The sequence below is a fragment of the Excalfactoria chinensis genome, chromosome 4, assembly GCF_039878825.1.
Source record: "Excalfactoria chinensis isolate bCotChi1 chromosome 4, bCotChi1.hap2, whole genome shotgun sequence".
NCBI lineage: Eukaryota > Metazoa > Chordata > Aves > Galliformes > Phasianidae > Excalfactoria > Excalfactoria chinensis.
The window spans coordinates 50,348,661-50,371,325 of NC_092828.1; the positions used below are offsets into that span (position 1 = coordinate 50,348,661).

The following is a 22,665-nucleotide window of genomic DNA, read 5'->3' on the forward strand; positions in this document are numbered from 1 at the left end:
ATTGCATTGCTTTGTCACTTTAAGATTATGGGGAAGATGTACACAAGAAGCTTTTCAGCATGCCTTACATTTTAGAGTATTTTATTTGGAGATGTTCTATACTTTGCAGTACTGGATACAGTTTTAGAAATGACTGAATTGTATTTAATAGTGCTTACACAACTGCATTAAGTCAAGGAATGCTGTATATTTCAGACAGGGAAATTAAGTAAGGACAAGAATCAGGAAAAAGATCTCTGTAGTTTCAGTTCTCAGAACTCAGCTTGAGTCATCCAGAAGGCTCTGATTTTGAGTGTTATGTTCATTCTCCATGAAAAATCAGGCTCTGTGAAGGTGGCTTTAAGCAAGTTCAAAAGCTGCTTTCCAAAGTGTTCAGTAGGGATCCAGAAGTAACAGTAACACTGTTTCTTTAAATATAAGTGGGATTTTAGAACTTCCAGGAGGATTCTGATAAGCTATGAAATCCCACTTGATGCTTAGCACCCTTAAAAATGTTATACTGCAGGCTAATCTATGCAACTTCATCATACATGTTAAAGATCTTTACAGTAACTTGGGATTCACTAAAAATGAGCAGGTGTTCCAGTGGATTGGCTTATTTAACCACCTCAGAAATCCAAAGTCTTGTATATTAAGATTTGATATTACAGCTGTCTCACAATCTTTTGTTTAAAACAAATAAAAATCCAACTTCAGTTATTGCAAAACCAAGAGATGCTCTTTGAATTAAAGCCTTCCTACAGTAAGATTTACAGCAATTCAAATTAGACTTGCTCAGACACATTTTTGTTTAGGTCCTGCTTTCAGCACTACAAATTCTGAGCTAGGTTAGGCCTCCAGATGTTCTTAAAAACTGTATAACGTTTTTCCAGCTGATTCTATAATATGAAGAAGGTTACAGTATTCAGAATTTTCTTGTTCTAATCAGTGACAAAACTGATTATTTTGACTGAAGCAGGAACAGGCTGCAGTTTAATCATGCATATTCTCATATATGCTTTAGTTACCTGAACCATTGCAACAGTAAGCATGTACTTCCAGGACTGGGTCTGCTCATACTGAAGTATTTCTCCCTTCATGGATGTATTTTTAAGTGTTGACATTGGTCACCTACAACCCTGCAGGCATCCAAGTCAACAAACAACACAGTGTCTCTTGTTTGATCTTTGACAGCGGTGCTGCCTTCCCTCTTAATCTGTAACTTAATCCAGATTTATTGTTGAAAAAAAAAAAAAACACATCGAAAAATTACTCAATCAGAAGGAAGAATTATGTCCTTCAAATACTAAAATACACCTCTGCTGTCATGTTAAGATAGATTATAAAAATGCAACCTATGGATTAGACCTGCAAAAGAAAACCATCAATCTTGCACCTGTAACTCCTCCTACAATAATATTTGTTCAGAAATGGTGAAAATAATCTTTTAAAATACTGTAATAATAAAAAAATATTTTTCTAAGGCTGTTGGCTTTTTTTATATTAAAATTTAATATAATTTTTAATTATATATAAAAAAAAAGGGGGGGGGGGCTATTCCAGAAGCAAAGAGCTACATACGCTACCCAAGATCTGCCTCTTGTCAACTACAAAAAGCATCACAGCAAAATTAGTAAAGCAAAGGAAATGGATAGTTACATCAAATAGCACACCACCTTTTCAGCATACATCTTAGCTTCCCTATTAACATATTAAAACTTGCTCAGTATTGATAGCATATGATGAGTTTAAAAATACACTTCAAGTTTGCAAATATTATGTTAGAACTGTTCTTTTCCTGCTATGTCTATGGTTGCAACCATTATTTACTTCCATGTCCAGCCAAGGTTCAGTCTCAAGTAACCATACTTCAGTAACAGGAAAAAAGCTGTTACTGAAGTAGATTACAGAACTGTGTGTTAGATGCCAGCATCTTTCCTGTTAGACTCCAATACCACCAGCACCCCCTACTCCAGCCATAGTAGAAGTAGTAGAAGTGAAAAAGAAGTGGAAGCATATTTTCATACTGACTTATAAAATGGGTAAGAAAAGCCAAGAAGTTATGCTTACAGTAGATCACAGAGCAATATAGCTTAAGGATAAAAGCCACAGAACTATCTTCCAGTTATTTTTTTCCTAAATATGACATACTTTCACAATTCAGAAGGCCTTCCATCCCTTCTACCTTACACTAAGTTCTTCAAGTACAAGCACAAATTCAGTGGAACAATGGAACAGATTCCTCTCCTGAAAATACAGTTAATTCCATCCTAACTTCAAAACAGAAAGCAATTGTTCCCTTCAATCTATTCTGGACATTTCACGTTTCAGGTGCACCAGAAAGGGAGCCAACACCTTGATACCTAAAATAATTCCATTCATGTTCTTCTAGTTTCCCTTCCGCATCAAAACAAAATAGTTCAGTGAGATTATATACTGTTAAAATATATGGTGGACAATTACCATTCAAAATACAACAGGAAAATCCTAAAGTTCTTTACAGATTGAAAATACCACTATGGCTTGCTTCCACTTTTCACAGGTTAGGGGTCATTTCTACTCTTCCCTCAGAGAAGAGCTACAAAATGACAAAGAAACTTCTTAGTGCAAAAGAACAAAATAGGCCACTTAGAATTCTCAGATGAGTTGTGCAATCTGCAGAGAATTCCATTAACTGCCCAGCACAGACAACTTGTAAAAGATGAAGCATTTTAAGCATCAGAAACCTGGATGAAAGAAAGTGGCAATGACTTCCCAGATTATTAATACTTTTATTCACAATGCTGAATGATGACGGCTTAAGTTCACTTTGTGCCCACAAATTGTTTTCTTAAATACATCAGAATTCCCAGCGCTTACAGTTTTACATCCCATTGCTTTGAGCTAAAAACCAACAACATATAATAGTGAATATTCCTCTAACGTATTCAGTTTTCAAATTTATAACATCAGAAGGAATACTAAGATTACCTCTTACCTCCTGTATAGCATAGATTTGGGGCTTCCCTATTTACTGGTTCCGTCCAGTAACTCGTGGATTTTTTAATGTAAAAGATAAATGCCGCTGTTTAGCAGATCACAGCCAGCAAGATCAGCAAGCAGCTGCACTACTTCTTGAGTTTCTTTTGAGCAGCCTTCTTCTTGACCATTTGTAGCCTTTTCATTGCATTGAGCTGAGACTCCTGAGAAGTTGGGCCTTTCAGGGAGGCTGACTGATTACCCGCATCTGCTGTAGTTTTGCTTGTGTTACCCCCACTGTTACCTGCAGTCCCACTGTTGCCATTCCCACTGCTCACCTGGCTGCTGGTGCTTGGCGCAGTGCTGCTGGGACTAGGAAGACCTACTTTGCTAACATTGTCACTACTTACCGAACGACTAAGAGTGGTTTTTCCCAATGTCAGAGGTGGAGGAGGTTTCAGTTGAACAGGACTTGTGCTATTGTTAGCAGAAGCTATTTTTGACCCTAGTCCCGTTTTGGAAGCTGCCAACCCTGACAGACCCACAGGTTTCTGGTTATTTGAAGCTGCTGCAGGTTTCCCACTGGCATTCTGTGCTGTTGATCCCAGTTTGGCAGTTGATGGATTGGTAGAGGAGTTTCTGGCTGCAAAAGCAGCCCATCCTGTAAGGCCACTGGTGGTTGCTGAAGAGGAAACACTTGTACTGGCCGAGTTCCCCGAAACTGCTGCTGAGGGCTAAAATAAATAAATCATTCTTGTTATAGCAGCATTTATTTGTATAATACATCATAGCAGGATGAGATTGAGCCTCTGTTTTAGTTCTTTACCCAGAAACACACAGTGGACAATATTGCATCCCTGGTCATTGTAGTTAAAAAAAAAAAAAAGCAGTAACAGGAAAAGAAAAGGATGCAAGTGCCAATAACTTTAAATTTCCCAGCCAAATAAAACCAATACCTTTTTTCTATACAGGCTATTATATAGCACTGAGATCCCCCCATAAATTCTAAAAACTGGTTTTACTGATATAACTACAGTACAGACCTGTGAAGTATAAACACAGGAGGCAAGCCAGTATTTTTTATTGTTTGCCATTAACTGGTGTCACAAGATAATAGATATTAAGATTAAAGAAAAAAAAAACAACAAAACCACAACAGAAAAACAACAGCTCCCTAGTAATTAAATACTGCATTTTATTGCATTCTTTTGGTTAAAGTATAAGCATAAAATTTGTCCTTTGCCCATCTTGGTTCTCAGCAGCCTACACAGTTTTAAAGAAACTGAGTCAGACTTCTTTCCTCTAGTCTTTCCATTCAGACAGACAAATGTTCTCCAGACAAAGCTTTCCTTGAATGCAAAACACTGTACACATTACTTGCAGCTCCCAAACCTCAACCAATCCCCAGTTTTCAGCTGGGGATAATAGAAATATTGACTTATTAAAACCAGAGTCACACTAGTTTACAGCCATGGCAAAAAAAAAAGCCATTATGTCATTCAGAGCAGTTTCCATCTAAGCAGCACAACTGCAAATTTACATCTGAACTTTGACTCTGCGTTACAGGTGAGTTCCTTCAGTAAGCATCACTGTTTGTTAGACTTGTCATTTACTATACTGCTTCTGGTTTATCATCCTAACCAACTCGCAACAACATGTATGAAAAAAACAACATTTGGTAAAGAAGTAGAAAGCTAATATATGTTGTCTGAGGTTTCTAAATTAGACCCTACAGAATCAGCTGTATTTCCCTACTGCCATGAGGAGAAGCCTAACTACCAAAATATACATACATTACTTGGCCACAGAGAATAAATATTATCTTTTATAGTGTTCTGAGGACCTGTATAAAATCCTGCCTGTATAAAATAACATTAAGAAAAATTCTAAGTGTAAATTCTGTTCTGTCCCACTTAACATAAAAAAACTGAATGCTTCAGGGACTTACTCTTTTGATGCTAATGCAAAACCACTATGCTATATTACCATTCAGTATAAACAGTACAGCAGACTACATTCATTCATTGTGCTTGTGAGAAAACGTGTCTAAAAATAGAGTGATATACAGTAAAATGTAAACTTCTTTTCTGGAAAATGTATAGTACGTTACCTTCACTTCTGTTCTCTTGAATGCTAGAAAAGTTGTTTGGGTCTCAGGTTTCAACTTAATTTCAGATTTCTTGATCAATGGATCCTTCACAGCTGGTTCAACTGAAACCACTACTGGAGCTGGTTTTTGAGGTGGTTTTTGTGTCTTCTGAGCCTGAGTGGTAGAAAAACAAAACAAAACTAGTTAGAGATCCTACAATACTGTTTTAAGAAAGCATGAGCATTATCATATTGCAGTCTAGCCTTTACAATTTGAAGCTGAAAAGTACTGAGAAATCAAGTAGTAATAAGTTGCATCTGTGGAGGCCACATCAAATATGGTACAGGTGATAAGGAGTCCAACCAAAAAGCCACACTGAATAGAACCTTCTATTTCAGCATGGAGAGCGAGGCAGTCTTGAAACTTAGGAAATAGGAAGGCACTGGGTCATCACAGAAATAAGACAAAGACAGGTGAATTTGAGGAAAACATGGATACGATCCAACAGTATCAGGATGTAGACTGTACACGTCTGCTAAAAAGTTGCAGTAAAAAAAGGGCAGAATCCATGCTGAAACAAACAAACAAACAAAAAAAATAGGAATGGGCACATTGAAGGGGAAGTTTGAATCACTATGAAGGCTATCCTGTGCATTAACTGACCTCAAGCAAATACTCTGCTGGGTTCAATGTTCTATTTGTCATCAGAATAACAATGTACTTTAGTGTGTAATAACAACTCCTAGAATAGGATCTTAAATTGACTTTTTCTTGTTTATTAGCAGATACATTTCAATAGATAACCACTTGCTAAGTTACCACAGAACAGCACCAAAGCAGAGCATATTTGCTGTTGTATAAAGAGGTTTGATTGAACAAAGTCAGAAGTAGAGATATGTGAACAAGAATACTTTCTTACTTCAATGCTTGTTTGTCTCTCATCATGAGACAAGAGGGATCTCTGTCAGATCAGAAATAATTGGGGTGCTTAATCAAGAAGTTATCCTGCACACAAATCAAAATGAAGGGTTTTTTTTTTTGGAATGTGCTAACTTCAGTTTGTATTTTAAGTGCTGAAAGATTTTGTCTTCTTGTTGCAGAAATAATCATTCACTTCTACCTCTATGAAGAAAATTAAGATTGCAGGAATATTTGGTAAATACGTACTAAAAAAAATAATCAGCATCACCTAAAATAAGAAGTGTTTTAAAATAGTAATTACCAATTGGGGAAGAGTTTTACACTTCTTTACTGAAATTTTGCTCTTTTAAAAAAAAGTCTATGAACATACCCAAATACTCCTTGATAATACATTAGAAAACACAGCTGCAGCAAGCACAGCTGAGAAAAATGGCTCTCCAACATTCTACCAAAGATTTCTGTAACCTAAAGAATACTCTCATAGTAAGAAATAACCTGGTCTATTTCAATAGTGTGCATACCAGACAAAAAAAAACCAAAAAACTGGCTCCTACCATTCTCTTCATCTGTCTGGTACAGCGGGCACAGTACCATACAAGTCGAGGATCATTCACTTCCTTGTCTGTCACCTGAGGTTTATGGCAATCCTGGTGGTAGAGATTATGGCACTCCTGACACTCCACTAGCTGATTCCCAGAAATAACCGTCATTTGTCTGCAGAGCAAATAGTTAAGAACGGATTATTGGAAAAAGCACTTCAAGGATAATTCAAATGCTGTAAATTTTGCAAAGCTTAAGATAAAAAATAAAAATATTTTCGCTTTCATGAATATCTTCTACCTGTAGCAGATGAGCTACGCTGATATTTCTTCCTATCCAAGTTCCTCCTAATACCTTAGAAACTAGGAATTGTTAGATTTTCATGGGAGAACCTAAATTAAAAAACTTCAATATTATGAAACAGGCATACATGACACTTCCTGTACTTATGTTTGATTTTTATATTAGAAATCGAAGTCTCATCTGTTTTATTCACCTAGGGATTTTACTATTGTTTACTTACGACTTTCTCATTACAGTAGCATCCAAAGAGCTAGCCTACATTTGGATAATTTTGTTGTAAGCTGTAAAGCAATGCAGTTCAAGAACAGATAATTTTGCACTGACGAGTGTGTAAGAGTGCTTTCTTCTGAAGGATGATTTAAAAGCATCACCATCCCAACTCTATACTACCTTACTGATGTTTTATTAGCTATCCTTTTGGTTCCTACAAACAGACACTTGGAATTTGAGATAATACCAGAATCTTGAAAAGATGGAACACAGAGGATTAACTGCGCAGCTCTGCCTTGAAGCAAATACACAAGCTGGTGATAAGGACTTAATTCTGCGTGGGACTCTGGGGAAAGTGATCGTGCTGTATAAGTGACAAATTAGTGATGTACACATGACTGTGAATGTGTCTCAATTAGCCAAATATCAGTTTCCTGATGATTTCTTTTTTCAGATGACAAATCAGGCTATTTAATTGCTAAGCTGCTTTTGCTCCTAAGCCTGAAGAGCAGGTACCCAGGTAACCATGGAAACTGTATTTGTAGAGGGGTACAGAAAGGTAATACCTTATTTCTCTATAAGAAGAAAAAGTAGTCTGAAAGTATTGTCCACACGGACACTAGAACATTTCCTAAGGAATATTTCTCTTTCAAATAGGCTACCTGAAAAAACAAAAGACAAAGCACTTCTAAAATTCTACCACTCCATTAGAGATGCAGGAAATTTCAAAAGCCATTTTGTTTATTATTCCTAAATAAATGGTGTAAAAATGAAGCAGTGATGCTTTAACCCTATGTCTCAAGCAAGAAGACTCACTATTTTAAAGTTCCAAAGACAACTGCAGACTAATTAAAAAACAAACAAAAAACACTCAACTCTTCATTCCCAGAATCAAGTTAAACCCATCTTATTTTAAACAATTTGATGAATGAAAAGCAAACTTAATGATCTCTTAATTTCAGCAAACAAACAAGTATTCCTAAAAAAATAAGGTCATTCTTTCAGAAATGGGCTTTAATTTTTTGTCAGGGTTTACTATCAGCTGCAAATTACAAATAGTATTACTTCTTCACATGACCGTGGATCCTTGTAACTGTTGAGTCCTGTCTTTCTAAGATCTAAAAGTACTGAAGAGAGTGAGGTTATTTTAGCACTCCCTTCGTGCCTAGTTTGTCATAGCAGAACAGAATCAGAAATAGATTACATAGATAATAACAGATAACAGAAACGTTAGTATTTCGACTTAAGATGCCCAGCCCCAGGAAGGGATCTTAGGTTGACAGCTGAGCAGTAAGTAGTGGAATGCAGTCCTAACAAATATGTTGGAATTAGAAAACCTGAAGTGTAAGTGTTCTGAAAAACAATCCATCTAGCTTTAGTTGGAAACTGAGAACCAGAAGACACCGGTACCAGCAGGATTCATGTACAATGAAAACAAATATCAAGTCTTGGGAGACTGCTACAGTCCTCTCTAATGAGTTTCCTCCTGATATGTTTCTTCCTCTCTTTAGCACCACTTTAATAAGAGCTATTACTGTTGTAGGAAAACTGAAATACTTATTTCCTCAGGTGTTTGAACTGTTCTTCCTTTTTTAGTGTCTAAAACAAAAAGTTAAACATTTGAGCTAACACATGGGAATAATGACATGAAATCTCTTCATTCTACACTTGGTTAACAGTATAATTAGCTGTAACAATGGGAATTCCTTCATGAACTAGAGACACCTCAAGAACACGCTTTCCCATCTGGCTTAAGCTGAGCTAGAATACAATAATTCGACCAAGAGTCTGGCCAGCCCCGTAAATGCCAGTTCCTCCCTGTCCTGATGCTATGCTCTTGTAGCCATGCATACATGAGGATAAGTACACTCACTGAGCTGACTGAAACCTATACCTGCTGAAAAACCTGAGCAGGGAGCTGATCCAGAGGCTAGCTCATCCAATCACACATTTACATGAGTAATACACCCCTAATAGAGGTAGGGAAGTAGGTACAATCAGAAGAGTCAAACAGCCCCTTTTGGCAACAAGGGGAACTTACAGGGATAAGAATCACCTGTGAAACCAAACGCTTATTTAAGTTATCTGATCACATAGTGGATATTCAGAAGTATGTTATCAATTCTTTCACAATTAGATATATTGTTAACAAAATATCGCTAAGATCTAGTTTTAGAAGACCTTGCTGAAAAATAAGAATCTGTTTCAATTGCAGGATGTAAGATATAGAGGGTTAACTGAAAAAATAAGAAGGTCACGTGTAAAGTAACATCAAATAATTACGAAGAAAGTGAGCAACACATGCAGAACTCATGCTAATATTACTAAAAAAAAAATGCATTCAGAACTGTTTTTTAGAATGCTGCTTAAATATTAGAAAACAAGTTAAAATATTAATGTTAAGAGACAGTACTTGTTATGCTAGGTTTTCCATTTTATCTAAATTCTATTAATTCCCACTTGCTCTTTCCTGAAGAAGAGCCATTTTTATTCACTGAAGGCTCCATTTTCAAAAAACTATTCCTATTTGTGAAGAATGCTTACAAATATTACTAATTTTGTATTTGTACTTAAGTAATTTCCAGAATACAACCTGCAAGGTAGAATTAATTGAATGCTACATGAGCAAAAACCAACCAAAAGGAAATACACGATTGCAATGAAATATTGTTGATTTACCTGCAAACGACACAGGCCAAACCCATTTCCATAGCAAAGTCATCAGCACTGGTTTCCTCAAAGCTAGACAGATCAGGCATGGATAAATCTTTACTTGTCTGAACCGTAATAGGAGAGGAACGAGCCTCTTGCTTCTCAAGTCTGGGCTTCTTTGGTACATCAGCTCCTTCAGCAGCATCCCCTTTCATCTATGGGGAAAGAGTATGAAAAAGCAGAAAGCTGATGGACCTTACTAAAATGAGAAAATGACTACAACAATTAAGACGGAAGTATAAAAAGGTGTATTTATAAAACATACACACAGCATATTTTCCTTTGACACACCTCCAAAATATTCATTAATTAGAAACTCAAGTCCACTTTTTATGCTTCACTACAAAAATCTCAAAAAAGCCTTGGAAAAACCCACATTTCAGGCTGCTATATTTTAATAACTTGTCAGTGTATTTAAAGTATTTACAAAATAATTTTAACTAGATCTTTACTGGATTGCCTAAACAACAGGATTTGACAAGGCAGATTGTAGGCTATGCACCATTCGCAAGAGTTATACAGACTACATGGGAAGAGAGCTTTTACTAAAACAGCTTCTAATTTGTTAGCCAGGTTACATCACTACAGAACAAAAATTAGACTCACTTTATCAGCAGATCTCTTTTCTGTTTCTTTTTTCACCTTTTCTGATGTGGTAGGCTTGCCATTGTTGTTACCAGAAGGCAAACTAGAAGAGGCTTTAGGATCTTGCTTACTGGAAACAGGTTTGGTAACACACACTTTTGGTTGCTCTACTTCCTAAAAACAGGAAAAAAAAATAAATTATCAAAATCAAATCCTACTTCTTGTTTTGCAATTAGATCACAGGTTAGGCAAACACAATGTCACACGACACTTTTCACCTGTACATACATTCTTCTAAATATTTCTTAAGTCCTTTTAAATCACATCCACAAATTACTGGGTTTAAACTACAGTAATTAAAATCTCCCTTAATGCTCATCCCCCAGAGAAAAAGATTTATGCTAAAAGTAAGTTGACATGTGTTGTTGCTGGACATCAATACATCGTTCCTTTTTGGAGGCAAGTCTTAATCTCAGTTCATATTCACCTACCATCTTAATCATTTAGATCTCAACAGAAACAGATAGTTCTTATTAGTGATGCATTAGCATCAGCAATGTATAATAAAAAAAACAAGAGATCAATCATAGCATTGTGCATGAGAAAGGTATAGCTTTTACCTGTGCTTCTAGGGCCATCCATCCCTCTTCACTAGGTTCTTAATCATCAGCTCAGGCCATGACATGACAGTTCCCTTATATCACTAATTAGCTTTTTGTTTAAAAGTTATCTGGCCACAAGAATATCTGCATTTTAAAGAGCTTTTTATCTTTGTTTATAACTGTGTAATTTTGGTTCCCCTTTGTGTGATAGTTACTAAGGAAAATGCCCAAACCAACACAAAATACAAGAACTACCATTAAAAAAAGTTGTATTTGCAATATAGTAAGGAACAGATATTACACGTCTGGATATATCAAGATATTATTTTCCCCAATTAACTTAAAGAAAAAAAAAGGGAGGAAAAACGGTAAATTTGAACATTTCATAATTACTCTTGATTTCCCCAGTTTCTAATTCTCTTCTAAATCTTCAGCTATAAAAATGAACTAGGAATAGCTGGGTCTGTAAAGGCATGTAAAAATGTCATCTTGTGTTATCTAATACTAATACCTTCTGAGATGGACGATAACTTGAATCAGCTCCTCTGGCCAAAGACTCATCAAGAAGCGCTTTCAGCTTTTCTGCAGAATCCTTACTCTTGGAACGCAAGAAGCCCAGGGCTTTCAGAAAAATAGGATCAAGCTCCATGTTCACCGCAGCAGCCATAGTGGTGTCTTTGTAGGAAGACAAACAAAACCAACCAACACAAAACAAAAAGGAAGAACTTTATATTTATGAAGCATAAGTCAAACAGTGTGTAGTTAACTAAGTTGCAAAATATTTTTTGTAAGATAAAGTCATATTGAATCATAGCAAAGGTAGCATGTGAATTAATTATTATTAGAAAACAACTGTGAATTTAAAGAGCTGAAGAACTTGAATTTGGCTTCACATCTTAAGGGATAGCAACTTCATTCTTTGGAACAAAGGTGTTCAGAAACTAAACTCATTGTTCTTACATAAATGGAACAAGCATTCCACATTCTTGATAATCCAGCAATATAGAATATAAACTCAATTAATTGTAAACTTCAAGAGCACCTACTACCCTAATTCTTATTTAGATTGGCACATGATTTTTAACACATTGACCATCTAAGAGCAAAAAAAATATGATCAGAAAACCCACTTCTGATAATTCTGTGACTAGCTCCATGCAATGTACAGAACAGAGATACCACACAGCTAGTCCACAATATTTTTGATTCTATAGATGTACATTGCTGATTCTTTAATTTAGTTGAAATAGTGAGAAAGGTCTACAACTTGGATTATTATTTATTCAAATTCATTTGTTTTCTTAACAAGTATCTATCCAAGATACCACACTGCCAATGGAAATGAAGTGAGGAAAAGGGATGAACTAAAAAAAAAGTTTCATAGCAGTATTTTCCTGCACTGCAGAGCCTTCATTGTTAAACTTCTTTAACAAAAGGTGCATCAGAAATTCTGCTCTCTAACTTATTAACAATAATAAACCTAAGAAAAATAGCAAAACTTGGGAAGTTTCCTGTTCTTTTCCAAAATGGACAATAAGCAAATCTCACTTGAAACACATTAGGATACTTTGTTTCTTATACAGTGATCTGGAACAGTTTTCATCAGTTCTGCTCAAAAGCACTACTGGGGGATATATATATGGATATATATATATATATATATATGCGCGCGTGTGTGTATATTATATATATTTTAGGCTGAAGCCTCCAGGGTTTTGTCTGAAGAATTTCTTTTGTTATTCAAGGCAATGAACTTTTACCTCTCTGGCCAACACCAGCAGCAGCAGCCTGCTCCCTCAATGCCTGCCTAGAAGTCTCCAGGAGCCTTTATCTCATGCTGGGCTTTCACGAGACACTAGAGAATCACTCTACTGAGATCATCAAGGAGTTCAACGTACAGTAGACTTCATAGGGATTTCATCAATGGAGTCAGCAGAGAGTTAAGAAACCTCTTCAAGAGCTCATTCCCTATTCCTTAATCCACCTGTTAAATCATTTTCCAGTGGCCGCAGAACTTCTACAAAGTACTATACATCAGTAACTGTTTTACTGCTGATCACATAGACTACTACAGAGCGAGCCCCATCCAGACAATTCAGACTCTCTCTAATGTTTACAGAAAGTGAATTCAATGTGTGTGGAAAATATGTATCCACTTTTTTTTACTTTTTTTTTTTTCCCCCCCCCCAATAAATGCATTTATCTGCATTAAAAATTCTGGCCGTCCTTGAGCCCTGTGGTTAAGTCACCATTTCTTTGTTCTGTGAATTTGGCTTCCAAGCTTCAGTGCAATGTAACCTTAAATTCAGAATGCTACACCCTCCATTGTATAAAAACCAGTAGAACCAAGACACTAGTTGCAGGAACTTGGAATAATTCTTAATTCCCTCTTAAAAACAAAGAAACAAACAGAAATCCTTTAAGTTCTTTTCTGAGGAATCTTCTGGGAATACATACAAGTGCACGAAAGGAATAGGTAGGTTCAACAGTCTTTAGCAAACAATTCAGCATGGTTATAGAATTTAGGAAACAAGTGTAAGCCTGCTAAATCCATTTCTCTCTCCAGGAAGATAACACTTCCCCAACTTATTTTGAGCTCTAGCTTTTTAAAGGCAACTACTATAAACGAATTGTTAAATTCAGACACATCCAGCAGCTTTCTGTACATTTGTTCTTTCACCTGTGCATGAAATTGTGGCAGTTCTTTCTGTTCTCAAAGGTAAACTGTAATAATGTCACAGACTACAGCAACCGTAAACAAAAAGAAAAATCTTACACGAGGAGAGGGACTTTGTAGAGAAAATAATATATTGTTTAGAAAAAAAAAATACAGGAAAAAAGCATATATGACACTTTGTGTAGTGGTTTAATTACACAGCTGCAAGATTGGAGAGCTGCAATCTAATCCTTGAACCCAAGGTAGAAGTGGTTTTCCTCACAGCCATACCTGAATAGAACACATAGATGAGTTCTTGACCCTGCTCTGCAACTTACGTGCATGCTCCTGCAAGTGAGCATGAAGTCATTAGTCTAGCCCTAAAGGCACCCTTCTCAAGGGTCTCTGATAGTTCTTCATTGTTTTCCAAGTATTTAACAATGGATAGAGAAAACCAAATTGATGACAACAAAATTGTCTAATGTATCTGCAATTACATAGGAAATCCTTCTGTGAGGGAGAATCATCAAGTTACCTCCCAGCATAGTCTACACTATATAGTTCAAATATCTTCTTTTTTTGTCCTTTAGAATCGCCTATTCCTCAGGAAGAGAAGTCTTTTTCCTTACTCAATCTAACAACCGTGACAGTGGAAGATTTTGAGTATTTACCAATACTGCCTATTCCAGATGACTCTCAGATTTAATGCAAGTCTTGATGAAATAGATCAAGGAAAGCAGGAAAAGCTGAACTTCTATTTTCAGTTTTTACTTTCGTATCATACCGAGGATTTGATTCATGACAATTTCACAGTTATCGCCCGTGAGGAATATTTCAAAACTCAAGCACTTTAGCAGTCCCAACAACTGTATTAATCAGAACAATTGCATTCATCAGTTCTTATTTATGTGACAACTTTATGTGAAATTCAAAGAATTTCAGGAGACCTGAGTTAAATCTACCCTTATAATTACTAGTGTGACTATCTATAACTTTATATTCTATCCTACAACATATTTTATACCATAATTTCCAATCAATAATCCAATCTATCACAGTAACTTGCTTATCTAACATTTCTACGTTACACTATCACCTCCTACTTTGTGCTTTCTACCACTCAAAAACAACATAGCATCCAAGAAACAGAATACTATGGTTTTGGCTGGGATATAGTTAATTTTCTTCATGGTGGCTCACCAGGTCCTGTGTTTTTGATTTTTTTAAAAAAATGAAAATAGTACTGATAACACGGTGATGCTTTAGTTGTTGTTGAGCAGCGCTGTGCAGAACTGAGAACATCTCAGCTTCCGATGCTGCCCTGCCTGGAGGGCATTGGAGGAGCACAGGGAGCTGTGAAGGGACAGAACCAGGACTGCCAGCCCAGACCAGGCAGAGGGATGGCTCATAGCATATGGTATCCTGCTCAGCAATGAAAGCTGGGAGACAAGAAGAGGAAGAGCAGATGACATTCTGAGAGATGGTGCTTGCCTTCCTAAGAAACTGTTGTGTGTGATGACCTCTGCTTTCCTGGAAGTGACTGAACATCTGCCTGCCAATGGGATGTAGCGAAGGAATGTCTTGCTGTTTGCACATGCAGATTTTGCTTTACCTAGTAAACCATATTAACCATAAAAAACAAGTTCTCATACTTCTAAGTTTCTGAATTCTCTCCCTCTCCCAACATGCAGAGAGCAAGCAAGTGGCTACGTGGTGCTGAGCTGCCTGCTGCATTATACCACAATACACAGGCATTTTGTTTCTAAGAGACCTACTGCTCAAAGCAAAATAAAAAATCAGCAATGAATTCACCACTCCTCCCCTCAACTTCAGAGCTAGTTATTTTGCCATAAAGGATAATCCAGTTGACCAGGCATGACTGACCCTTGGTAGATTCCCAAGCTGGTTATCCCAGTCAACACGTGCTCCTGCCCATGCTGCACTGGCTTCCTTCATAGCCTTCCCATGGATGCAAAAAGGGAGGCTGACCAGTCTGCACTTCCCTGGATTGTCCTTCCTGCCTTTATTGAGAAGTGACATGTAACCTGCCTTTTTCTAGCCCCCAGTGATTTCTTCCAGCCTCGTGACTTCTCATAGACAGAAGCAAGTAGCTTCACAATGGTACACCAGAACACAGTCCACCCAGGCCGATGAATTAGGCAATCAACCCATACTTCAGTCCTCTTCTGCAACTTCTCCTTGTTGCAGAAACAGAGGGCTCACTGATGAGCTCTGAGAAAAAGCAATTGTCTTAGAATCAGTGGAAACAGTTATTTTCCTTCACAGTACCTGATGTGATGCTATGTTTTGGTTTTAGAGAAAAACAGTGTGGATAACACACTGATGTTTCTATTTGTTGCCGAGTAGCGTTGTACAGAGCCAATAGTGTTCCAGTTTTCTCAGCTTCTTACACTGCCCTGTCAGTGAGGAGGCACAGCGAGCTGGAAGGGGACAGAACCATGACAGAAGACCTCAAATGACCCAAATGGATATTCCACAGCATGCAGAAGGCAAGTTTGAAAAAGGTGGGAGTTCTTCAGGCTTGATGCTGCTGCCTGGAAACTAGCAGAGCATCAATTGGTACATGGTGAGTAATTTAATTGTTCATCACTTGTCTTTTATACACATATATATACACACACAGTCTTATATACATACTTATAGTTGTAACTATTATCCTTCTGTCTTTCCTCCCCCTTACCTTTTTCTATCTTAGTAAATAGTTTTTAATATTTACTTGCTTTGTTTTCTTTCTGATTCTCTTCCCCATCCCACTGGGAAGAGGAGGAGCACATGAGTGGCTGTGTGGTGCCTGCTGGGTTAAACCACAACATAGACGTGAATATCTGCACTTATTCATGCTCACGGAGCAGCTGCTCCGTATTTAAGCTGTGCATTCTGTTCCTGACGACCAGCAGAAGGATCCAGCTGCCATCGCCGTTTCCTCCTCGTTTTTAATCTAGCTCGCCTCTGGCTTCGCTACCCCGACCCTCACGTGCCCGGACAACATTTATACACCCCTCTTTGCAGCCCGCCTCCACTCACAGCCCCAGCCTACCTCCTCCTCGCACCACCACGAGCTGCCTGTTTAACCGAGCCCTCCTCCTGCCGTACCACCGCAAATTAACCCACACCGGGGCCACCCGCCGGCACCCAGCAGGCGGGGCCGGGCAGATACAGCGGTCGGGCTCAGCGAGTGCAGCCACGCGCGTTACCGACGGCCCCACTCAGAGAGCGGGTACGGCCGCTTCCAGCTCCGCCGTAGGAGGACACACACGCGCCCACAGGAAGCTCAACGCCCACCCTCAGGGCCGGGGACGACACCGCGACGCCCCCGAAGCTCCCGCCACGCTCTCACCTGAGGAGAGACGGTAAAACCCGCCGCTCAGAGCCCTCAGCCGGTACACAGCGGCTGTTCCGGCTCGCTCCGCGGGCGGGAGGGCGGAGCGCAGCGCGGGTGGGGCGGAGCCGGGCGGGACGCGCATGGGCACACGGTAAGAGGCGGAGCCGGGGCGGAAGCGGCCGGGACGTATCGTGCGCGGGGTCGGGTAAGTGGCGAAGAGCAATGGAGGGAGAGTTGGGCCCTGATGGATCATTGCTGGTGGCGAGCGGGCGCCGTTTATCGGCCCGCGTGGCGGTGGGCGGGACGGGAGGTGCGTGAGGAAGCGCGCGGGCTCGGCGGTCTTGAGGGTTCGCGCCTCGCTGCTGCTTCCTCACACGGGCTCTCCTCCCGCTGCTTGTCCCAGTCCTGAAGCGCCTGCTTGAGGTGTTTGCCGACGGAAACCCGCGCTGGCGGCTGGAAGGCACGGTTCTTTGAATCCACAGTTATTTCCCTTAGAGCATAAATATTAACGTCGTGATAAGTTAAATATTTGTTGGGGGCACCTGTGTTTTTAAATGACTTGTGATGAGGAGCAAATCTCAGATGCTAACCAAGGTGTTAGACAAGCTGATCGTGACACCGAAGGCAAACCGTGTTATTTATCTTTAAGCTATATTGCAAAACCTGTGATATTCATTATTTATGTTTCCCTTCTTTTAGCAGTGGCTACTGTTAATAAGGCCAGTATAGGATAGAAACCCATCTCGCATAATGCAGGCTAATCAGAGAAGGACCAATGCCAGGAAAGGTGTTATGATTAAATGGGTGCACAATGTGATGGGTTTTGTTAGTTCCATTCTTTATTATCACAGAACAGCAGGGTTTGGAGGAGACCTCAAGAGATCATCAAGTCCAACCCCCTGCTAAGTAGGTTCCCTACAATAGACTGCACAGACTGGCATCCGGATGGGTCCTGAATATCTCCATGGAAGGAGACAAGCTGTCAGGAGGAAATTTCTAAAGCAAAACATGGGAGTGGGATGTGGCAGCGCGAGAGGACAGTTCTCTGAAGTGAGAGAAGAAGGCCATGAGTATATTCTCACAAGAAATCGTTTAAGGAAACACAAGTTATCTATAGACAGGTCTCAGATAGATTTATTTTGCTTTGTGTCCTGTGGGAGACTAATATGAATACAGTTGGGCCAAATCTTATTGCACTGACTGGATTTCAGAAGCAGGTGGTGTGTCATTTGTTCTCTGTCTGTCTGAGAATGGAGAAGACAATTTCCTAGATAAGTGTTTGGAGTAGTCAATGAATGATCTTTTTTTTTTTGTGACAGAGTGGTTTGTGATGTCTAGTAAGACCGAGGGAAATTTCTCAATTAGTCTAAATCTTCTAACTTCAAATATGAATAAAAAAATATTTCTATTTTAGCAAGCAAGGCCTGTTTTTTGGCACCTGCATGGCCTGCGTGCCAATTCAGAAATTATGCTGCCTGTTTAGCTGCTTCGTGAGAGTTAAAAGAACTTTTTAGTACTCATTTTTGAAGTTTGTAGGGGGTAAAACCTACACTTAGAAGTCAGAAAATGGTGAAAGATGACTTGCAAAATATTTCTGCATCAGTTGAGCTCAGGCCATTTTATTATCCACAGCATAATAAAAAAGTCCTAAGAGATTAGTATTTCTTATGTGTTTACCCCATCTGTTGCGAGCTCTGTGGTTGTGGTGAAACCGAGTCTAGACTTGACTTATTCAGGTTGTCATTTGGCTTTTGAAATTATATAGCCTTGAACAAAGTTAACTTGATTGCTACTTTTTGGCCATCTGAAATCTCTTATGTGGGAAAAAAAAGTATGTTGTGTAGCTGGAGAAAAAGCAGGAAGTTAAACAGGGCTTTAAGGAATCGATAGATGGAAGAAAAGGGTGGATATTATCATTTATACTTAGGACAGACCTGGAAAAGTGGAAGGAAAAACAAACCAGGCTGATAAAATATTTGTGAGTCCAGCTGTGAGTTTGGGAATAGAATAAGTGATAAAATACCCATGGTGTACACTCAGGACTACACAGGAAAAAAATAAATCCTGGCATTTCTTTCTGGAGGCAGCTCATCTTCTAAGTCAGAAAAAGAGACACAGTAATATGACAGAATAAGTTGAGTGATTCTCTATGTTTAATAGTATGAATGAAATGTCTGTGGCTCTTCTGTACACTTAAGTTGGTGAATAGTTGACTGTGATGATGATACAATAAGTACGAAGTATTCATTACATTGGTGAGGATCACTTTACACACTGTTCCCATCTCTTTCAGGAAACCTCGTGCTGACACAGAATGGAAAGTTGCCAAAGGAAGCTCGTACTGCTGTTGCTTCCTTATTTCTCACTGTACTGATCATCTTCAAACCTCTACCAGGTGCAGACTTAGGAGAGTTTGAGTTAGTGCAAACCGAGTTTAATCATTATACATTCCTATCTTGTTTTGAGAGGGAATACCCTCCCTCCTTAGATAAGTACAATTCTCAGTGCTTCAGCACTGTAATATTCAAAAGCCACTATTTTCAAGTGGGTAAAATGCAGTGAAAATTTAAATGTGAGTGTTAGAAGGAGAGAGAAGAGCAAATCTGAGCAAAGTGACAAGTAAATCTTAACCCTCATAACATCCATGGGCAAAGCTTAAAAAAAACAACACCATAAGGATGTACAATTTAACATCTTTATTTGGACTTTTCTGGAATTTAGATGCAAGTTCCTTAGTGACTGTAAAGGAGACAGTCTCAGTACAAGTATATAACATTATGGGTTAAGGTAAGACGGCTACGTGCATATTCTCCTTCTCTGACAATGTCACAAGGATGTCAAGGGACAGGAGTTTGTGGGTCTGGACAGGATACATTTATCCTGCTTCAGCAAGATTCACCAGTGTTGGCATGTGTGCTTTGTGTGGCTTCTGGATGTAATAGTTTTGTAGCTGAGAATAAGAATGGTTGAATTTGTCTGGCCAAATCTCAAGCTAAATTTTGAACTCCAAGGAGGCAGATGGATTAATAGGATGGTGTCAGCTGTGGCATTTACAGAGTAGAGTACAGAGCAGACCAATAACCAACAAGTCATTATTTCCAATCAGTTGCTGTCTCTGGGACAGACTGACAGTTGCTATCTAATACTCATTGCTACTGGGAAGAAGTCATTTTGTTCAGTGGGTTGGAGTAAGGTTCATGCTGACAGTGTTAACCCATTCATCTACCAGTTTTCAAAGCAGAACGTCTTTAATCAGTAGGCTGATGAGTTATACCTCTGTTTTTGTATCTTTCTAGAAGTTCTGTAGGAAAGTATTTGAGATTAAGTGGTTATATATATGGATGTAACAGATAAAACTAGCCCCTCTCTCATCTTCCCCTCAATTACTTTCACTAAACTGTTTTTTCCGTAGTTGTAGTTCTGATATTGTATCCATCATGATTTGTATGTTTATCCAAGCAAAATAGCCCTTAGGAAAGTATGTTATGTACTTTCATGTACTTTATTTATCTTCGAGTGGCAGCTATATTAATTGAGGAAAAGCAAGAGGATTTTTATGTGTAGACACTCTTGTTTTGAGACAATCATGTAACAGAACAGTTGAAAAATATTTCTATATAACAGTCATTGTGATTCTCATTTAATGTCAGGTGGGCTTGATTTTATTTTTCTGCTGCCTGTCTTTGAGCAATTGGTTTGTCCCAGTGATAGATGATATAAAATAGTACATTTGATGTACATCTCCATATATGAAATGTGAGAACTTTTTGCTGTGCTTTGCTATCATGTCCCTGTAACCATACAGAGAATTTATTAATCTAGATAGTTATTTGAAAGATTTTGTTCCAGTGTCACTTGTGTTCTACATATATACATATAAAATCTGTATAAATAACCATACTGCGTATCTGAGCAGCATCCAAAGTTCTTTCTCATAATGAAGCTTTGTTCTATATGATTGTTTTAAGAGTGCCATCTAGTGCCCATTGCTTTTCAGTAGGAATTGGGATTTTTAAGTTAACAGAGAATGTTATGAAGCGGTGGTGCAGAAAAGCTGTTGCATTATTGGTTTTTATTACCTAGTATGGAATGGCTTAATTAAAAACAAACAAACAAAAAACAACACAAACTTTCAACAAAGTATAAGGAAAAATAGTAAAAAAATTAACATAATGACATTAATTTCAGCTACATCACTCTTGTATTTCATTTCTTTTAAAACAGCATCTCTGTGTGTGTATGTGCTTTAACAGAGAGGCAAATGTATGCATGATAAAACCGTTATAGGTGCTCAGGAACATGGTTTTTTAATATTTAATGATAAACGTCTGATTATAGGAGGTTACTGATTAAAAATGAGCCTTGTTATAAAATGTCTAAACACTTAAAAATTTAAAAGAACATCTTTTCCTCTTTTTATATATTTTACTTAGTGTCAGAAATCAATTCCTTGTCAGTGATGTGTATGTGAAGTGACAGGCAGTATGTGAAACGTTTTCCTGTCAAGGTCCTGCAGTCTACTTGTTTGGGCAGGATGCCTTTAATTGTATCTTATTTTACAATCAGTTTTAGCAGATAATGGAACAACTGCTGTTTCAAACCCTCTGTTTTGTTCTCAATTCTGTATTTTTTTTATGACTGTTGTGTTCTAATTTCTATTTCAGGAACTTCAGCTCAGGAGGAAGATGAAAGATACCGTCCCTGAAGAACATTTGTATTTGGGTTTTTCTCATCAGTATCAAGATAGTATCTTTCCTCTTCACACATCTATTTCACTCTTTTTGCTGTCCTACTGTGACTGCAAATCATTCAAAATTTTCTTAGTGCCGACTAATGAAAATGCAAATGATCAGTTTGTGACAAAAAACCTCCTTGGAGATCTTGAGGTCCATTTAATCTCCAAAAGTCAGCTTCCTATGGTTGTGCAGAGCTGCTGTTTACCTGCTGTTGTCGTGAAAGATGGCAAGTTTTGTCGAGCTGGGCTTTCTGTTGTCTTAAGATATATAATACAGAAAACATTTGAGGCAGATCCATCCAAAAAGAATGTTTTGGAACTTCTAGGCTTTAAGAAGACCTGCTTAAAAGCATGTGCAGAAGTGAGTGTATCTCTTTCTCTTAGTTAAATGATTTTAAGTAAGAATGGAGTACTCTGATATAAACTCTTGATATTTACCATGTGGAGAAATGTCTGTATTTTATTGTAAGGCAAAAACTGTTCTTTTTGAGGATATAACTTCAGCAGCACAAAAAGAACCTTAACATTCAAAAACTGCTTTGTTCTTGTGAAATCTTTGCTTCGCTTTTGGCAGTACAGCCTCAGTGGGTTAGTACTGTGTCTGTTCCAGATTTAAGTTAATTAAAAAACACCTACTAACTAACTAACATTAGTTAATTTTTTCACAGAATGACACTTTCTTTGTGTGCTGAAATCTAATAACTGAAGGTTGGGTGTTACTATGTGAAGTCATGGATGTGGCTATTGCAGCAAATACAGAATCTTCAAGCACATCATTAGGACCTAATCCTACATACTTTGTACGTGACTAATTTAATCTGAAGAATGTGAAATCTGATGAGAATTAAGTGAAGGTCACTACTGGGTTTGTGGAGAATACAGGAATCAAGTAGTAATCTTGCAAAGTTTGCAATAGATTTTTTGAACATACTTACATGTTATCATCAATATTAATGTAGGCATTTCAGAATTTAAACTAGTAAAGCCCTTTCCAAAGTTTTGCCCAGGATGTGGCCTTTGTCACAGCCCTAC

The 22,665-nt window shown here is 38.1% G+C and overlaps 2 protein-coding genes across 5 annotated transcripts in view; one reads left to right on the top strand and one right to left on the bottom strand.

The window, feature by feature from the left end:
- Positions 1-2,114: 2,114 nt before the first annotated feature.
- On the bottom strand, positions 2,115-17,156 carry INTS12 (integrator complex subunit 12). Its single transcript, XM_072335843.1, has 7 exons — positions 16,914-17,156; positions 11,411-11,574; positions 10,319-10,471; positions 9,680-9,867; positions 6,502-6,661; positions 5,048-5,200; positions 2,115-3,671 (listed from the first exon to the last, which is right to left on the bottom strand). Exons 1-7 carry the CDS (start codon positions 17,149-17,151, stop codon positions 3,087-3,089), a joined length of 1,641 nt encoding a protein of 546 aa, XP_072191944.1. The 5' UTR covers positions 17,152-17,156; the 3' UTR covers positions 2,115-3,086.
- The window catches only part of GSTCD (glutathione S-transferase C-terminal domain containing), a 56,298-nt gene continuing 50,683 nt past the window's right edge, over positions 17,051-22,665 (top strand). The window contains exons 1-2 of one of the 4 annotated variants that reach the window (XM_072335840.1): positions 17,051-17,103; positions 21,563-21,994. In XM_072335840.1, the coding sequence (XP_072191941.1) occupies positions 21,584-21,994 (411 nt within the window). In that variant the 5' untranslated portion in view covers positions 17,051-17,103; positions 21,563-21,583. Of the gene's footprint in view, positions 17,359-19,191; positions 19,294-21,562; positions 21,995-22,665 lie in introns of those variants that run through there. The other 3 variants (XM_072335841.1, XM_072335839.1, XM_072335842.1) reach the window with 3 other exon arrangements.